The sequence below is a fragment of the Haliaeetus albicilla genome, chromosome Z, assembly GCF_947461875.1.
Source record: "Haliaeetus albicilla chromosome Z, bHalAlb1.1, whole genome shotgun sequence".
NCBI classification, from domain to species: domain Eukaryota; kingdom Metazoa; phylum Chordata; class Aves; order Accipitriformes; family Accipitridae; genus Haliaeetus; species Haliaeetus albicilla.
Window position 1 is genome coordinate 55,464,492 of NC_091516.1, and position 18,145 is coordinate 55,482,636.

Here is an 18,145-nt window from a genome sequence, read left to right on the forward strand (position 1 = left end):
AGACCTTTAACCAATCCTAAGGAGATGCTTACTTTTTCTGTCCAGAATCTTTGGTTAAAGCAGCAGTAACACTGTCAGTGACCCTTTGCTGCAGGATTCTTTTGCTAGTTCAGAAGAAGTTTAGAAACTGTTTGCTATCGTGGCTTCTTATGATTACTTCTAGTGGTATCTTCCCTGTTCCTTTTACAGATCCCTCTCTTATTTTGTGTGTGGTTTTAAGGTAGAACAGAAGCTATAGCTGAAATGAATTATGCATGGCTTAAGTTAAGAGTTAGCTTGGGCTTAAAATAACTAAGCTGTATAGGTCTCTCTAATAAAGGTCAGCTAGGTGTTGTGTCTGAAATCGTATTTCCCAGGATGACAATTTGTGTGGCACATCAACAGGAATTCCTGCTCAGTGGGTATAGTACGCAGCCAGCTGGATACACAAACTTAAAGTACTTTTCCAGATCAAGAGGACATGCTCATTTTTAATCACTTAAATAAAGAGAAAATGCAGGTATCTTGCTCAAGGAATTCTTAACTCTTCTTAATTTAAGGAAATTAGTGTTTTTTCCTGACACAGTTTCTTGGTACTGTAGGTATGACCCTCCCAATGCAGAAGGGTGTGCTGGATGCATTCAAAACCAACAAAGAGAACAGACTGCTAATTGCTACATCCGTTGCTGATGAAGGCATTGATATTTCTGAGTGCAACCTTGTTGTGCTCTATGAATACTTCGGTAATGTCACCAAAATGATCCAAGTCAGAGGTATGGAATTTCAGAGCTATTATTTTAGAAACCTGTTTTGGCCTAGAAAGGGACAAAAAGTGCTGCTGAATTACACTTTGGAAATACTATAGTAATATGTGCATGTCTTGCTGTTATTCCTCTGTGCCCCTGAGTGAAGTCAGATGAATGATGGGACTGGACATGACAAATTTGTTCACAGAACTGAGTCCTTGATGTTGTGTGACTTTTCTTTTGCCATGCAAATTAGCCATGCTGCACAAGGTTATTGAACTGTTGAGGACTGATCCCTCAAGTGGCTAATTATACATATAAGCAGAAGTATGGCTAGAAGAGCTGTAGTCAGAAATAATGCAAATCATTCTGTGACAATTTACAAAAGACTGCTGTAATGGAGTTTCATGCATTGCCATGGCTTCTGAAGACCTTCCCCTGCCCAGTGGCTTATTGCCAACACAGCTACTCATGGGTACCTGAGACCTTCACATCTGCAGATTTGTAACATTCAAGACAAGAAAAAAGGAAACTGTTTCTGTCTTGGCTTGTCTGAAGAAGTCTGTCAAGACTTTGGTCTTGAATCTTGGTGATTTTACAATAAGGCCAGTGGAGGGGAATGAAGACCCACACTAAATACTGCTTTCTGTTTATGACATTCCTAAATGTCATAAAACTGCCTATGTCTTTCAAGGGTGCATCTGCAGTACTTTATCGTATCACCCAAGTAGATTACTTCATAATTTCATGGTAAGTGATCTTAGTCCTCTGCTTTCAGGGTTTGTGTCCCGTGACTTTCTTATTTTTGTCTTAGAATGAAATAATTGGCCCAGAATTCATGTTTATGGGTGAAAGGATAGTGTTTCTTAACAAGCCATGAAAGATGCAAAGAAAATAGGCTGCGTCAGTTTTAAACAACATAAAATCATGATTTTGGGGGAATAGGAGCTCAAAAGCTAATGTGAACACTTTTTCTAACCGAAATACTTCTGAAGTGGTACAAGATCCCTGTAGTTCTTAGTTTGCCTGTGACACAGCAGCAAAAAGCAGGCAGGCAGTAGGCATAGACAGGCGATGAGATGGCACTTGCTCTTGTCTCTTTTCTTGCCATCACCATATTTCCAGTTCCTCAGGTTTTTTGTGATAAGACTTTTTCTTTTTTTAAATAGACACCAATTAGCAGGGCAGAAAACTAGTAAGTAAGACTAAGATGAACCTTTTTCCTCTAGTTTTTTTCCCACAAGAAGACAGCAAGATGCTGTACAATAACTGAAGTGTCAAACATGCCTGAGCTTAACTGAGGCAGGCCACAGAAGCAGTCAATACAGCACTGGCTGGGTGATATCCATGAGGGTGCCTGGAAAGGTGCATCTTGTTCTGGCTTGTGATTGAAAAAGAGCGAGCTGAGAGACTGCTCTTCAGAAGCAGCATTATCTGAACCTGAACATGGGAAACAAAAGCAGCCGCACAGAAGTCCTTTATGCTCTTTTATGGCATAGCTGCCGCTTTTGCACATCTTGTTAAGAGTAACTAAAGAGGATAAATATGTTGCTGTATAGGTCGTGGAAGGGCAAAAGACAGCAAGTGCATCCTTGTGACAAGCAAAACAGAAGTGGTTGAGAATGAGAAACACAACCGTTACAAGGAAGAAATGATGAATGAAGCTATTGAAAAGCTACAGAGTTGGGATGAAACAACATTTGCAAGAAAGGTTTGTACTTCTGTGGAATTTTCATACGCAAATCTACAGGCGTAATCTATATTGGCCTTAATCTACAAGGGCTCTATCTAGGACCAAGTGATAACTTGAGAAAGGTATTCACTGTATTTGGTTTCAGACCAAGGCTAAATCAGCAGAGAAGGGATAGTGTGTACTGCTCGCTTGCAGAATGTCATCTGTACTGTAACTGTAAAAAACTTAGAAGTTGAGGTAGAATTTATGTAAACTTCTCAGCTTAGAAATAAAATATAAACTATTCTGTCCACTGGAAGAAAAATATTACTGTGTCTGGGATAGTGGACAGGGAGATGGGTAACTATAGAGACGGGGGTAATAGGTTCATCCAATTCTTGTTCAGAAGCACTTTATCTTTGCTGCAGGCTGGTAGAAGTGCTTTTCTAAAGTTGTTTGTTGTCACACCAAGTGCTTGTTGATTTCAGAGCAGTGGTTTCTGGGAGATGTCAAGAAACCATTGTCTGAGACATTAACAGGATGACATTTGGGTTTGTACCTGCTCTTCTACTGGTGACTTCTTTTGTACTGCCTACAGTACTGTTATCTTTCCTTCAAGCAACTTCTGGCAGGTGAACAAGCCTAGTAGAACACCTCAGTACACATTCAGTGCTTTTCATTAACCCTGCTGTGTGCTGTGCACTTACCAGATCAGAAAACATCATGAGGGTAGAAAGAAGTGTTAAGTACTTCTGATGCTGAGGTGACATGTAAGAGGTGTTGCGGCCTAAGTCAATGACAGATTTTTGGCCGGGCAGTTTTCTGCCTGGCGCAGCAGGCATGTTTCCTCTGTAACCACCCCACCTTCCTAGATGCCCTTGCGTAATAGGTATGAGGCTCTGCAAGTGGAATCAAACAATGATGAGGATGATGGTTCATGTAGCTTGGAGGTGTCATCAAGGTTAAACTGGCCTATGCCCTGTGTCAAAAACACTTCCATAAAGAAAAAAAGACAGGTCACTGTCATAGGAGACCCTCTCCTGAGGATAACGGAAAGCCCAATATGCCGACCAGACCCACTTCTTAGGGAAGTCTGCCACCTCCCTGAGGCCCAGGTTAAAGATGTGAAGAGAAAGCTTCCTACCCTGGTATCGCCCTAGTATTATTATTCATTATTGATTTTTCATGTAGGCAATGGTGAAGTTGCAACAAGAAGTCCAAGGGCAATCAAAGAGACTTCAGGGCCTTGGGACAACTGGCTAAGGGATCAGGAGCACAAGTAGTGTTCTCCTCTATCCTTCCAGTTGCAGGCAATGACAAGGAAAGAAAGGAAGACCCAGCAGATCAATACGTGGCTCTGAGCCTGTGTCACCAGCAGAATTTGGGGGTTTTTGATCATGGGTTGGTCTACACAACACCAGGTCTGCTGGCGACAGACAGGGTACACCTGTCTCAAAGGGGGCAAAGGATCTTTGCGCAGGAGTTAGCAGGGTTCATTGAAAGAGATTTAAACTAGATTTTAAGGGGGAAAGGGATAAAACCAGGCTTGCTAGAGATAAGCCTGGTGGTGGCATGCCAATGTTTAAGGGATGCTGTGCTAGCGAGGTCCTTCAGTCTGCCATCTCAGTGGAGGTAGGGGATGGAGATCCACACAGTGGCAAAGAATCAAGGGGTTTTGATGTGTTAGAAACCATGGGAGTGACTGAGAACAGTCACATAGGAACTTGGGCTTCTTCCCCCTAAAAGGTGGCAGGATCAATAGCCCAACTGAAGTGCATCTACACCACTGCACACAGCATGGGCAACAAACAGGAGGACTTGGAAGCCGTTGGGCAGCTGGAAAACTGATAAAATTGCAATCACGGAGGCATGCTGGGATGACCTGCACAACTGGAGTGCTGCAATGGATAGCTATAAACTCTTCAGAAGGGATTGGCAAGGGAGGAGAGATGGTGGGGTAGCCCTCTATGTTAGGGAGTGGTTTGATTGTTTAGAGCTTAATGATGGTGATGAGAGGGTTGAGTTTTTATGGGCAAGAATCAAGGGGAAGGCCAACAAGGCAGAGGTCATGGTGGGAGTCTGTTACAGACTGCCCCACCAGGACGAAGAGGCAGACAAAATACTCTATAAATACAAAATACAGCTGGAAGTCTCATGATCGCTAGCCCTTGTTCTTGTGGGGGACTTCAACTTGCCAGGTGTCTTTTGAGAATACAATACAGTGGAGAGGAAACAGTCTAGGAGGTTCCTGGAGTGTGTGGAAGATATCCTCCTGACACAGCTGGTGAGTGAGCCAACTAGGGAAGGCACTAGGGAAGATGGTTGGAGGCCATCTTGGGCACAAAGATGATGAAATGATTGATAGCTTTTGATTCTCAGAGAAGTAAGGAAGGGGGTTAGCAGAACTGCCACCTTGGACTTCCAGAAGGTAGACTTTGGCCTGTTTGGGAGACTGGTTGACAGAGTGCCTTGAGACGCCATCCTGAAGGGCAAAGGAGTCCAGGAAGAATGGACATTCTTCAAGGAGGAAATCTTAAAGGCACAGGAGCAGGTCATCCCTATGTGCCAAAAGATGAGCCAGTGGGGAAGAAGACAGTGCTGGCTGAACAGAGAGCTTTGGCTGGAACTTGGGGAAAAAAAGGAGAGTTTATGACCTTTGGAAGAAGGGGCAGGCCACTCAGGAGGACTACAAGGATGTTGTGATGTTATGGAGGGAAAGAATTAGAAGGGTCAAAGCCCAACTAGAACTTAATCTGGCTACTGCTGTAAAAGACAATAAAAAATGTTTCTAAAATACATTAGCAATAAAAGGAGGGCTAAGGAGAATCTCCATCCTTTATTGGATGTGGGGCAGATGCACAGTGACAAAGGCTGAGGTACTTAATGCTTTCTTTGCCTCAGTCTTTAATAGTAAGACCAATTGTTCTCTGGGTACCCAGCCCCCTGAGTTGGAAGACAGGGACAGGGAGCAGCATGAAGCCCACATAATCCAAGGGAAATGGTTAGCAACCTGCCACACCACTTAGACACACACAAGTCTATGAGGCTGGATAGGATCCATCCAAGGGTACTGAGGGAGCTGGCAGAAGCGCTCACCAAGCCACTTGCAATCAATTATCAGCAATCCTGACTAACTGGGGAGGTCCCAGTTGACTGGAGGTTAGCAAGTGCAACACCCATCTACAAGAAGGACTGGAAGGAGGATCCAGGGAACTACAGGCCTGTCAGTCTGACCTTGGTGCCGGGGAAGGTTATGGAGCAGATTGTCTTGAGTGCCATCACACAGCACATACAGGACAATGAGGTGATCAGGCCCAATCAGCATGGGTTTATGAAAGGCAGGTCCTGCTTGACTAACCTGATCTCCTTCTATGACCAAGTGACTCGCTTAGTGGATGAGGGAAAGGCTGTGGCTGTTGCCTACCTGGACTTTAGTGAAGCCTTTCACACCGTTTCCCACAGTGTTTTCCTGGAGAAACTGGCTGCTCATGGCTTGGACAGGTGTACTCTTCACTAGATAAAAAACTGGCTGGGTGGCTGGGCCCAAAGAGTGGTGGTGAATGGAGTTAAATCCAGTTGATGGCCAGTCACAAGTGGTGTTCCCCAGGGCTCAGTATTGGGCCCAGTTCAGTTTAATGTCCCTATCAAAGGTCTGGACGAGGGGATCGAGTGCACCCTCAGTAAGTCTGCAGATGACACCAAGTTGGGTAGGAGCATTGATCTGCTTGAGGGCATGAAGGCTCTACAGAGGAATCTGGACAGGCTGGGTCGATGGGCCAAGGACAATTGGATGAGGTTCAACAAGACTCAGTGCTGGATCCTACTCTTGGGTCACGACAACCCCAGGCAATGCTCCAGGCTTGGGGAAGAGTGGCTGGAAAGCTGCCTGGCAGAAAAGGACCTGGGGGTGTTGGTCAACAGCTGGCTGAATATGAGCCAGCAGTGTGTGCAGGTGGCCAAGAAGGCCAAGAGCATCCTGGCCTGTATCAGAAATAGTGTGGCCAGCAGGAGCAGGGAAGTGATCGTCCCCCTTGTACTCAGCACTGGTGAGGCTGCACCTCAAATACTGTGTTCAGTTTTGGGCCCCTCACTCCAGGAAAGATATTGAGGTGCTGGAGCGTGTCCAGAGAAGGGCAACGAAGCCGGTGAAGGGTCTAGAGCACAAGTCCTCTGAGGAGCAGCTGAGGCAGCTGGGGTTGTTTAGTCTGAAGAAAAGGAGGCTGAGGGGAGACCTTATCGCTCTCTACAACTACCTGAAGGAGGTTGTAGCGAGGTAGGCATTGGTCTCTTCTCCCAAGTAACAAGAGATAGGACAAGAGGAAATGGCCTCAAGTTGCACCAGGGGAACTTTAGGTCAGATATTAGGAAAAATGTCTTCAGTGAAAGGATTATCAAGCACTGACACAGGCTGCCCAGGGAAGAGGTTGAGTCACCATCCCTGGAGGTATTTAAAAGATGTGTAGATGTGGCACTTAGGGACATGGTTTAGTGGCGAACTTGGCAGTGTTAGGTTTGCGGTCGGACTCGATGATCTTAAAGGTCTTTTCCAACCTAAATGATTCTATGATTCTATTTTCCTAGACCTTTGCAACAAATTTCCTCGAGAAGACTGGAATAAGCCAGTGGTAGCCACTAAGAATAAAAAGACTTTGTACACAGTTCTGCCATATTCCCATGCATTTGCAGATCACCCCATGTTTCCAGGCAAGCTTTCAGGGACTGAGAAACAAAGGATGTCCAAGACCCTCTAGCCTTTGTGAAATTTCCTCTCCCACCTCTGAGTCTTGCTTTGGCTGCTCTGCTGCTTCTTGGAGGATTTTGTTTCTGCATGAGCTGCAGGTTCCCAGGTCCAGGCTGTGGCTGTTGCCTCTTTCTCTGCCTGCAATTTCTGTAGTCTCTGGAGCATTCTTTCCAGAGCAGCAGCACTAGTTCTGCTGTAGAGAGTCTCACGTGACTTAGTCTTCACAAGGACTTAATAGCGTTATGACCAGAGGGGCCATAGTGGGGTAGAGGGGAGGAAGGAACAGATGGCATAAATGCTGTCCATCATGTGACTTACTTATTCTAGCCTTACATTCTTAACCTGACAAATGTACCATGTTCTTCCTTTGGTATGAGTTGCTAGAACGAAGCCTGGTTTGTTTGTTTGCTTTTAAGTAATAGGTTCCTAGATGTTACATATCCTGAGTCATGTTTAGACAGATGTAATTTCATAATGATCTTGATTTTTATTTATTTATTAAAGATACATGACCTGCAAATGAAGGAAAAGGTATTACGAGACTCCAGGAAGAAAGAAACAAGAAGTAAGGTAGTGGAAGGGAAAAAAAATCTTCTGTGTGGAAAATGCAAAGCATATGCCTGCAGTACAGATGACATCAGAGTTATAAAGGTATGTGTCTGTATGGAAACCTACATCCGTGAACACCAGGGAAGTCAACATTATTGAACTAACAGCAGTGTTTATTAGTGTGGAAAGCAGGCTATTTTGTGCAAACTGGAGCAGAAAAAAATTCTGAGTAAATCGGAAAGCCACAGGACCAGTCATAACTACTTCTGTAGCATGTTATGATGGTAGTTGATGATATCCAGGGTGTGCAAATATGTGATATGACAGGAATCACTTCAGTTTTCCTGAACCCCCTTCTATTAGAAACTGATGAATTTTGTGGAAAATCATGTGATCTTCAATGACATAACCTATTCGTATAACTGCTGGGTATTTACTTTCCCGATTAGCACAAGATTGGGAGTCTTCCTGCAGTTGAGACATTTCTCCCACCATTTCTGTTGATTGCAAATTATCCATACAAAGTACTGAGATCAGCTCACTGTTTAGCTCCTTGGCTTATGGGCCAGTTTTCAGTTTTGAAAGGCAGGGCAAAGCATGGTTTTACAAGAGGAGCCCTTTAATTCTTCAGTATTACTTTGTTTTCCATTCTTTAGGTAGTTCACATTGCTTCGATGTATCTCATGGTGACATTTTTATTGTAATCTTTCTGAACTTGAAGAATTTCTCTGCAGGCCCAAGAAGCCAATACTCTAGACATGGAAAGTGGTGATCATGAAAGAGAGCCTTTTCTGGGCACTTTGAGCCTTTCTAGTGCTGAAATTTGTTCTTCTGAAGCTTCTATTTGTGCTGCTCTGAAAAGTACAGTTGTAATGTGATAAAGGGCTTCAGGCCACAGCTGAGCATTACAGAATGCTTGCCTTCAGCCACTTCCCTTTTTAATCAAGAATATCTTTTTTTTGTTTTTACCAGCTGCTTTTGGAACGTAGATGGAGTTCACTACTCCTCTGCATAGGGAATATCCACAGGCAAGGATTTGGGAATAACTCAGCCTTGTGAAAACCTAGTTACACTTCTTTGACAAATAACAAGGGATATCTAATATGCACCTCTGACTGTTACTCCATTTTGTGCTGCTGGCTTATCACCTATACCTGGGCAAATAGATCCGAGAGTTCAGAAAACTCTTCAGGAAGAATTTTTGCTTAGTACTCTGCAAATAACCCCTCACAATATTTTAAATAATCCCTACAAACCGAGTTCTGTCATAGTTCAGCCTACATATTTAATTCAAGTTGGATATCAAGGAAGAACTAGCATTTTCAGACTCCAGCTCAAATTGTACATATGCTTTCAAATTAAGTTTTTAATTTTTTTTTTAATCTTTAATTATATATGTTATAAACAACAACTGTTACTCCTTTACCTTGTTAGGCTTACTTTTTTCTACCATTCCAATGTAATTGCATCACCCCTCATGGAAGGCTGGGGTCATACAGTTAAAATAAGTGAGAAGCAGGAGTCTTTCAAGTTGTCTGTTGTCTGGGTGACTCTGTTATTTTACGCAAAAGGCTCAAATACTGCAAGCATGGCTTTTAGAGAATATAAGTAAGTTCAAATATGTGTAAGCTAGTGACTTGTGATATATAGTTATTTGGGGTTTGATAAGACCAGGCCTGGGCCTTTCTAGTACCTGGTATTTAATGAATGGGGAAAAAAGAGCGATGAGCCAAGGGGGCTGGAAGGTGAGCCTCCTTAATGACAGGAAGCACCTTACCAGGGAAATGGTATTTGTGAGGGGAAGGTGAATGTCAGGGAAAAAATGAGGAATGGTGTTTCTACTATTAAGTGCTTCTGGCATGTGTTGTTTCAGGAATCTCATCACACTGTCCTAGGAGATGCGTTCAAGGAGCGTTACATAACAAAGCCTCACCATAAACCAGTCCAGTTTGATTGTTTTGAGAAAAAAAGCAAGATGTATTGCCAAAATACTAATTGCCAGCATGACTGGGGAATCATAGTGAAGTACAAGACATTTGATAATCTACCAGTGATCAAAATCAAAAGTTTTGTATTAGAGAATGTTGAAACTGGGACACAAATGGATTTTCAGAAATGGAAGAATATTAATTTCTCTTTGAAGAATTTTGATGTTGAAGAAACATCCAGCTGAACTCAGCATTTTAATGCATGTATCACCCTACTGCACCAAGATGAAATAGTGGATAATCTCTTTCCATGTATAAAAAGTTCTTGTTCTTTATGCTGTTGGATATACTAGGCCCCCTCATCAGCATCTGGCTAGATTAAAAAAGGCTAGTATGGCCACTAAAAAAAAAATCTGCTATCTAATTAAATGTTTCACAAGAAGTTTTAATATAAGCATGGACAAAAATTGCTCTAAGCATCTAGATTTTAATCTTTGCTGCTACGAAGAAGCTGGTCTGAAAAATACAAAATCAAGCTGAATGACTTATTAAACATCTGATTTTAGGTGACAGGCCACAACTTCAAGCATTTCTGTGTGAATCAGAATCTTCTTTGTTACCAGTTAGTTCTTGTTGGATTGCACCTCCAAGCAGACAACATGGCTTATACAGACACTTTAAGCACTACTTTAGCTACTTTTAAAGCTTTTTAAAAAAATTACTTTTAATGCTCTAGGCATTTTGGTATATAGAAAATTAAGAGAAAATGTCCAGTAACTTTTTGGTAAGGAAGATATTGCATGTTTTAAATCCATCTTTAATAGAGAATGCTTCTGCAACAGTCTGACAAAAGCAGTAGGGCTTCACAGAGCCCTCTTGGAGGAGGCATCTTAGGATTAAAATGGTAGCACTGTTTTCTTCTATCACTGCATGTTTGTCAAGTTGCTGAAGTTGCAGAATGGACACCTTTCTATGTGTTGCTTAACTGAACAAGCCCCAAGGAGGACAACCAGTGCTCTGTAAGATGGGTGAAGGCTTAATTTAGATGGTGATTAGCATTTACCCTGATGTCCTGTCTCATGAATTAGCTTCTGAAATCTCTCAAGACATTAATATTAATTCTGCAGATTTCCTGTCAGAGCTGATCTAGAATTGGAACAAAGTCTAGGCATTAGTGTCTTTAAATCCCTCCTCCCCATCCAGATCCCAGACTTGTCTCAGGAAAACAGAAATTGCTACACACACAGTTAAAAAACCTGGTGTCCTGGTTTCAGCTGGGATAGTTAATTTTCTTTCTAGTATTTACTACGAGAAGAATGTGGATAACACACTGACGTTTTCAGTTGTTGCTAAGTAGTGTTTAGACTAAGTCAAGGATTTTTCAGCTTCTTATGCCCAGCCAGCAAGAAGGCTGGAGGGGCACATGAAGTTGGGAGGGGACACAGCCAGGACACCTGACCCAAACTGGCCAAAGGAATATTCCGGACCATGTGATGTCATGCCCAGTATATAAACTGAGGGGAGTTGGCTGCGGGGGGTGGATTGCTGCTCAGGAACTAACTGGGCATCAGTTGATGAGTGGTGAGCAATTGCATTGTTCATCACTTGTTTTGTATATTCCAATCCTTTTATTATTAGTACTGTAATTTTATTATTATTATCATTATTATTGTCTTCCTCTCTGTCCTATTAAACTGTCTTTATCTCAACCCACAAGTTTTACTTTTTTTTTCTTCTGATTCTCTCCCCATCCCACTGGGTGGGGGGGAATTGAGCGAGCAGCTGCATGGTGCTTAGTTGCTGGCCGAGGTTAAACTTGTACACTTTAAAGCACTTGCTGATTCTATGTATCTTCAGTGAGCTTAATCTTCAATATTTGTGGAACCAAGATCAAATATATTTTCAGTTCACTTTATGCATTTGATAGTGTAATAACATACGTATGTAGAAGAATTATGTGTCTGAAAGACCTGAACTCTGAAGAAAACAAACCACCTTTAACAGGAACCTAACTCAGAGTCCAAAAATTACTTAAACTACCTAAACCCTACTCAGTGAGACTTGCAGTGTTCTTTTAAACAGTGTTATGTGGTATTAAAAGCAAAACAACTTTTTAAGCACTGCTTCATGTTCCATCCCAGTCCATGCCTTTTACTTTGAAAGCTGTATGCACCATACAGGAAGCCTGAATCTGTCCTACAGAAACTTACTCTGTGCTTAGTTTTTACCTAGTAAATTCACTGTTCTTAGAGCTGCTTCCAAAAAGGAAACACAGAACAATGCGTAAAGATGATTTATGGTTGGATGATGCCTCCCCTCCAAAAATACTAGAAACAAAGATTTTGAAAAAGGCTTGTTTAGCAAAAAGGCTGGTTTAGCACTTTAAAATGAAAAGTACCTGGAAAACCACAGTCCTTGAGTATGTTTGCTGTGTGAAAGGGCCATCTACTTTGGGACTCTTGGCATAAAAAATAATCAGTCTTAAGTTTCACAGCTTATAGTAATAACTACTGGGAAGTTAAGGGGTTGGAAGAGTTTTGGTCTCTTCCTATTGTTTGAATGCAAGGACTGCAGACTAAAACAACTCTACAGTTCAGCCTAAATGAGTGTAATAAAGGTTGATGAGGTAACACATTAATCAGAATTCAACTTCATACAACAAGCCTACCTTCAGTACCCAGTGGAGATAGGAGGGTGGGTAAGAACACCAGCACTCTATTTGGCCTTTGAGAATATCTGAATTTTTTTTTCAATGGAACCAGAAGTTGCATATTTGTTATCAAATAATGCTCAAGATTATGACCATATTAATAGCTCTCTGTTAAGATGTTGCACAGAATAACAGCTGCAGCTGGGAGGGACCTCTAGAGGTCATCTTGTCACCTACAACAACTTGCCCAGTACCATGTCCAGACAGCATCTGAATACCTCACAAGGATGGAGACACCACAACCTCTCTGGGCAATCTTTTCCAGTCAGTGCTTGGTCACCCTCACAGTAAAGAAGTGTTTCCTGGTGTTCAGAGGAAACCTCCTCTGTTTCAGTTTGTGCCCATTGCTTCTTGCCCTGTTATTAGACACCGCTGTAAAGAGGCTGGCTGCATCTTCTTTGTGCCCTCCATTCAGATACTTGTACATAAACAACAGAGATGTCCCTGAGCCTCCTCTTCACTGGGCTAAACAGTCCCAGCTTTCTTAGCTTGTCCTCATATGACAGATGCTCCAGATCCTGCAACATCTTAGTGGGCCTCTGCTGGATTCTCTAGAAGAGCTCTGTGTGTTGTAATCAAGCAAGAATACCTTGTTGTAGGTACAGTGCCATCTCTATCCCCTCCTGAAGCCTCTTGACTTCTTTCAGAACTATTTTTATTGTTCTGGAGCCGACTGCTCCAAAAATACATTAAGAAATTACTTTGAAAGAATTTCTCCATTATGTTAATTGTTGTGGCAGTTGCTCTAAAGATAGTTAAGAGTAAGAATTAGTACTATAACCTTGTTTGTCTCCGAGTAAGAGGATATTTGTTATCACTGTAAATAGATTCATGTGGTATTGTGGATTGGGCAGTCACTGACTTCAGTGAATGCATTAGTGTAATCACTGGTTGCCAACTGCCATAAAAATTGCTGACAAGGATCTTGAAATTGTGGTAGATGATTGTCTTCTTGAGGACACAAAACAGAGGGAAGTACATTACAGCAGTATTCTGTTGGGTTACAGAAGACTGCCAGTGTCTGACAGGTTTTTTTATTATTCATCCTGTCTAATGCAGATTATTCAAAGAAACAAGAATTAAAATACGAGAAGTCAAGACTTATATGACTGCTCCTACAGGGAAAATGAGAAGAGTTTAAAGTCAAAGCTTTGTTGTGCATCTTGGAACGAAGGATAACATGACAAAACCCAACAAACTTCTTGAAAATAAATTTAATTTTATCCATTAGAAATATTATCCCCAATAGGTCCACCTTTCCACAAAGGCTTAGATTTTAACAAACAAAGTTCACATTTTTTAAAATTAATAAACAGCTAAATAATTAATTTTGGTATTAGATTCAGATTCTGGTCAACTGAATAAGAAAGCAAGTCAATATCAGGTAATCAGGAAGGAAAGGAAATTATTTTTTATACTGTCAGTTAATTTTTGGACCACTGATAGTCAATCTAAATGGACCAAATATATGAAATCAGCACATGATCTTCAACAGTTCCACAGCTTCCAGCAGTATTTTAATGACTTTTGCACTGTATTCTAAGGTAAGTCAAGCCAACCACCATATAAAACAAATAATAAAAGCTGTTTACTTTAAGTGGGCAAGCGTGTCCAGTTTCCTAATACACAGAATAATTCAGCATTGTAAACAAGCCTTCTAATACAATGCATGAACAAACTGTTCACTTTATAGTTCATGCTTTCAAGTTTATGATTACCATAGTTTTATTGTGCTCACCAGAAGCAGGCTTGTACCTGGATGTTTTTGCTTAATGTTTTTGATTAGGAAGCCATCTTACGGATCATGTAGTTCAGAATGCCACCATTGTGGAAGTAAGTGAGCTCCACGTCAGTGTCAAATCTCATGATGGCATGAAAGGTTTTCCCAGTATCCAGCTGTTGGGGTCAAAGAAAGTCATTCAAGCAGCAGAACCTTCCACATGTTGCATAACATCATAGTAAAATAAGGACTATTATGATAGTTTTGCCATCTTAAGAAATTGTAATAGAAAGCTAAAGTGAACAGGCACTGGACACAGCATTTCTTTCCACACTAGACTACAGCAAGCTGCTTAAGAGGAAAGCAGTTTAAAACAGACAGCATTGCATTTTCTGCCTCATTTAGATTTATTGTGGATATGCCTAGAGACATGAAAGCTGACCATCCTTTCAAGCGGTTATACTAATTCTTGATGTTGTTCTATGTAGTCGTTCTTCTGGCTTAGGTACAACAGCAATAATAATTTAATCAGCTTTCTCTGAGGCGTAGTGTTTGGGAATCACAAAAGCACAGACAAGTGCATGAAGTGAATAAAACCATTTTGTTTTACTGAAGACCCCTCTAGTCAGGTAATTCCAGATGAATGCACAATGTTCATCAGCTAATAAGCTGACCAGCTCTTTGGGATCTATACTTTCTCCATTTCAGGGCAGTTAATGAGTCACATGTAAACAACTACTGTTAGAAACTAATCCAGGGAGACCAGCTGCATTAAATGAACATGCAGTAAGTAGATTGTTTTGCTAAACACAGTAAAAAAGCAGAGTTTGATGCTATTAGGTTAAGTCAGTTTTACAGATACTCCAATGAAGAATAAACCAAATTTTTATTGTAGATTATATTTTTCAAAAAGGGGCATAGGTTTGGAGGCAAAGCTAGACAAAAAGCGGTCTTTCAAATACAGGGGTTGAAGTTTAACTAGATTTTATGCTGGGCATGCTTAGACTTCATACTGAATGTTGCAGTGTACAATATTCTGTCAGTTAAATTGTCAATGAATTATTTTAAACTGGTTTAAATACATTAGTTTAATTTATTTAATACTTACTGTTCACTTTCTGTTGTGCTTCAAATGTTTAACTGAGACGAAAAATTATAGTGGACTTTGAAAGACTGGTCCAAAATACAAGACTGCTTTGTGCTAAATAAAACAGTCTGGGCTGTTTTTTTAAATAAAAAATGCTGCTTTTATATCCCATCATAGTGAATCCCTGTTAGAACGACTGTTTCCATCCCCTTCACCATCTCAATTCTTCTCCCTTCCTCAAGTGAGGGAAGCTTACTGCCATTATGAAAGCACATTGTTTGAAGAGACAGTTAATATTGAGTGAAATTACAGTGATTCAGAAAATTCAGCCCTTAGCTGTCTCATACCTTAATCTGGATGTTCATCTGTGGTTTTAGTTTTTCAGGAATGATAATCGTGTAACGCTCCCGTCCAGTGAGTCCTAAAGACCTTGCATCCTCTCCAGGCAAATATTGCAGAGGAATCACTCCCATCCCTACTAAGTTGCTTCGATGGATTCTCTCATAGCTTTCAGCAAGCACAGCCTTGACACCCTGGGAAATACACAACAGGTACAGTTATCTCCATGGTTTAGGACAGTCCCTCTGTGCTCATAGAAAGGAAATTGGTACATTTATGGCCCCGTCCATTTAATTTACCAGCTACTCTTAGAGTCAGCAGGTCAGTCCAACAGTGGACTGTCCAGGATGACTTGATTATATGTTAACTTTCAAACATCTTTAAAAGAAGCCTGACTGTCAAAAAATTACATATGCTTCCTCGGGAATCCTGCATACTTCTCCATAACTCTTGCTAATTCAGTGTTGCCTTCCTACACTACAAGCTCCAGGATGCAGTTTAATTAATTTCTAAATTTTTACACGTTAATGTAAACTCTACTGTCGCTCTTGGAGGCAGCTAAGAATTCAAAATAGCTCTTGCTACCAAAAGTGAGAATGAGCTACCCCAGATGTTGGTCATGAGCTAGTCTTCCTGACAAATGAATGCACTTTTAAGTACTGTCATCCTTCTAGTTTACTGTAGTCACTCACCAAGAGGAATGGTCCTTTAGCTGCCCAGTCTCTGGAACTTCCTGCACCATATTCCTTCCCAGCCAGCACAATCAGAGGATGACCAGCCTGCTTATATCTTTCTGCAGCATCAAACACGTCCAGCTGGAATGAAAATAACAAACACTTTATACACTTTTTGGGGGTGGAAGCACACTTCCAGGGAAACAAGGGAAAAAGTGTCCCAACATAAACAGCTGAAGCCCATACTTTCCATCAAGCAGCACTTTAAGGATATTAACAGTGCTTTGTGGCTTCTATAGCCTGATCTTACCCCCAAAACAAACCTGCACCTTCCACTACTACTTCTGCAGTGGTTATACTCTCCACTGATATGCCCGATAGCACCACATTATGTAGGTATGCGTGACCTGCTTCCTTAGGTCAATACAGCTCCTGTCCCCTCATTAGCTTTACCTAAAATGCACTTAAGTAAATGACCTAAGCTGTAAAGACGGAAAGCCAGTACTAATCCACTCTACTGTCAGTGAGCCTCAGTTTAGAACAGCGTGTGTACTTACAGTTTCCCCAGAAGGGAAATGGACAGTCTGAGGTCCTTGTTTATCAATAAATTTGTTCACCAAGCGAATGTTTGCAAATGTTCCTCTGGCCATGACAGCATCGTTCCCTCTGCGGGAGCCGTAAGAATTGAACTCTCGAGGAGTCAAGCTATTAAGGGAAAAGAAAACAAGGAAAAAAAGAGAACTATTGTTTTTAGGCTGAAGCACTCTGTGCTTTAAAAAAAGAAAGCAATGAACTGGCGTTTCTGAGGCAGGTATGTACATAGTTCCCATCATGGCAGTAGCATCCAGTTAGCTGATACTTCTACTTTTAAGATATTTTGAAGGAAAAAAGAATAATTAAAAAAAATAGAAGTCTGCCTACAGCTTGGTCACAGAAAGCAGCTTCCATATCATCCTCATCGCTTGCCCTAGAAACAGTGTCTGATAGCAATGCAAGGATATAGTTCATGTTAGCTCAAAAGACACAGTACAATTCTTTTCTTAATAGCTGGCTACTGAAAATCTTCCTTGTTATATTTATATTACCACAGCATCTAGAACAAAGGTAGAGACACCACTGTGCTAAATATCTAAAAGACAGTGAGAGCCCCTGCTGCAAGTTAGAACTACAGAAGAAAAAATTCATTTGTAAACAGAGATATGGGAAAGAGGGGACACTCCAGCCTAACCAAAAAAACAAAAAACATGCTGGAATGTGACAGAAAATTGGATGGTTTGCATTGGGCTACATCCAAACAGCAGCTATGACATACAACATCTGTTTTGTAATGTGTGTAGGACTATCTAGATTTCAACGTGGCTGATACCAGAACGCCAAAGAGTCCACAGCAGTTAGTTTTCAGTAGATCACACTGTTTTAATCAATTTCCTCTCCAGAATTATCAGGTCTAGTGAATGTATTTTTTTTTTTAATAATGTCAGTGCTGTTCCTCAAAACACCACTGAAGTTCTAAGAAGTACTAAACCAGAGAATAAAAGTATTACATTATCTGTGAAGACTGTGAATTACATTACATTACATTACCTGTGAAAGGCAACTCAGCAAGTCCTAGTCTTGCCTTAAGTTGAACGCAGAGTACTAAACTGGCAGGCTGCCTATACAAAAAGACCAACATTTTACAGCAGTTTGGACTCCAACCACAATAGCTTTGCCAGTTTTTGTAGCTGCGCTGAAACAAACTTCTGGGTGTTCTGTAGGTCCTAACAGCCTAAATCTATGAAATAGCTGCACATGCTAGAAGAAGTGAATATAAAACCAATTTTTGGCATTAAGGACCATGATCATTTTGCTTTCATAAATCCTGATTCCCTTACTTATGAATAGACTTACTGCAAAAAACAGCCTGAAAGTTATCTTCTTCCCCTTGAAGAGAGGTGCTGAGACAGCAGAGAAGGAAATGCTTTTCTTTGTTCTTTTATATATTCTCCAGGCATGCATCA

General features: G+C 41.2%; 2 protein-coding genes across 8 annotated transcripts in view; one reads left to right on the forward strand and one right to left on the reverse strand.

The window, feature by feature from the left end:
- Nucleotides 1-11,324, forward strand: part of RIGI (RNA sensor RIG-I) — a 28,305-nt gene extending 16,981 nt beyond the window's left edge. For all 5 annotated transcript variants that reach the window (XM_069776196.1, XM_069776195.1, XM_069776197.1 and 2 more), the window contains 4 exons: nucleotides 582-752; nucleotides 2,285-2,436; nucleotides 7,643-7,789; nucleotides 9,561-11,324. In XM_069776196.1, the coding sequence (XP_069632297.1) occupies nucleotides 582-752; nucleotides 2,285-2,436; nucleotides 7,643-7,789; nucleotides 9,561-9,860 (770 nt within the window). In that variant the 3' untranslated portion in view covers nucleotides 9,861-11,324. The remainder of the gene's footprint in view (nucleotides 1-581; nucleotides 753-2,284; nucleotides 2,437-7,642; nucleotides 7,790-9,560) is intronic.
- Nucleotides 11,325-13,524: 2,200 nt separating this feature from the next.
- ACO1 (aconitase 1) overlaps nucleotides 13,525-18,145 on the reverse strand; it is a 38,624-nt gene continuing 34,003 nt past the window's right edge. For all 3 annotated transcript variants that reach the window (XM_069776201.1, XM_069776203.1, XM_069776202.1), the window contains exons 18-21: nucleotides 16,703-16,850; nucleotides 16,164-16,286; nucleotides 15,480-15,665; nucleotides 13,525-14,221 (exon numbers count right to left, since the gene is read on the reverse strand). In XM_069776201.1, coding sequence (XP_069632302.1) covers nucleotides 14,108-14,221; nucleotides 15,480-15,665; nucleotides 16,164-16,286; nucleotides 16,703-16,850 — 571 coding nt within the window. In that variant the 3' untranslated portion in view covers nucleotides 13,525-14,107. The remainder of the gene's footprint in view (nucleotides 14,222-15,479; nucleotides 15,666-16,163; nucleotides 16,287-16,702; nucleotides 16,851-18,145) is intronic.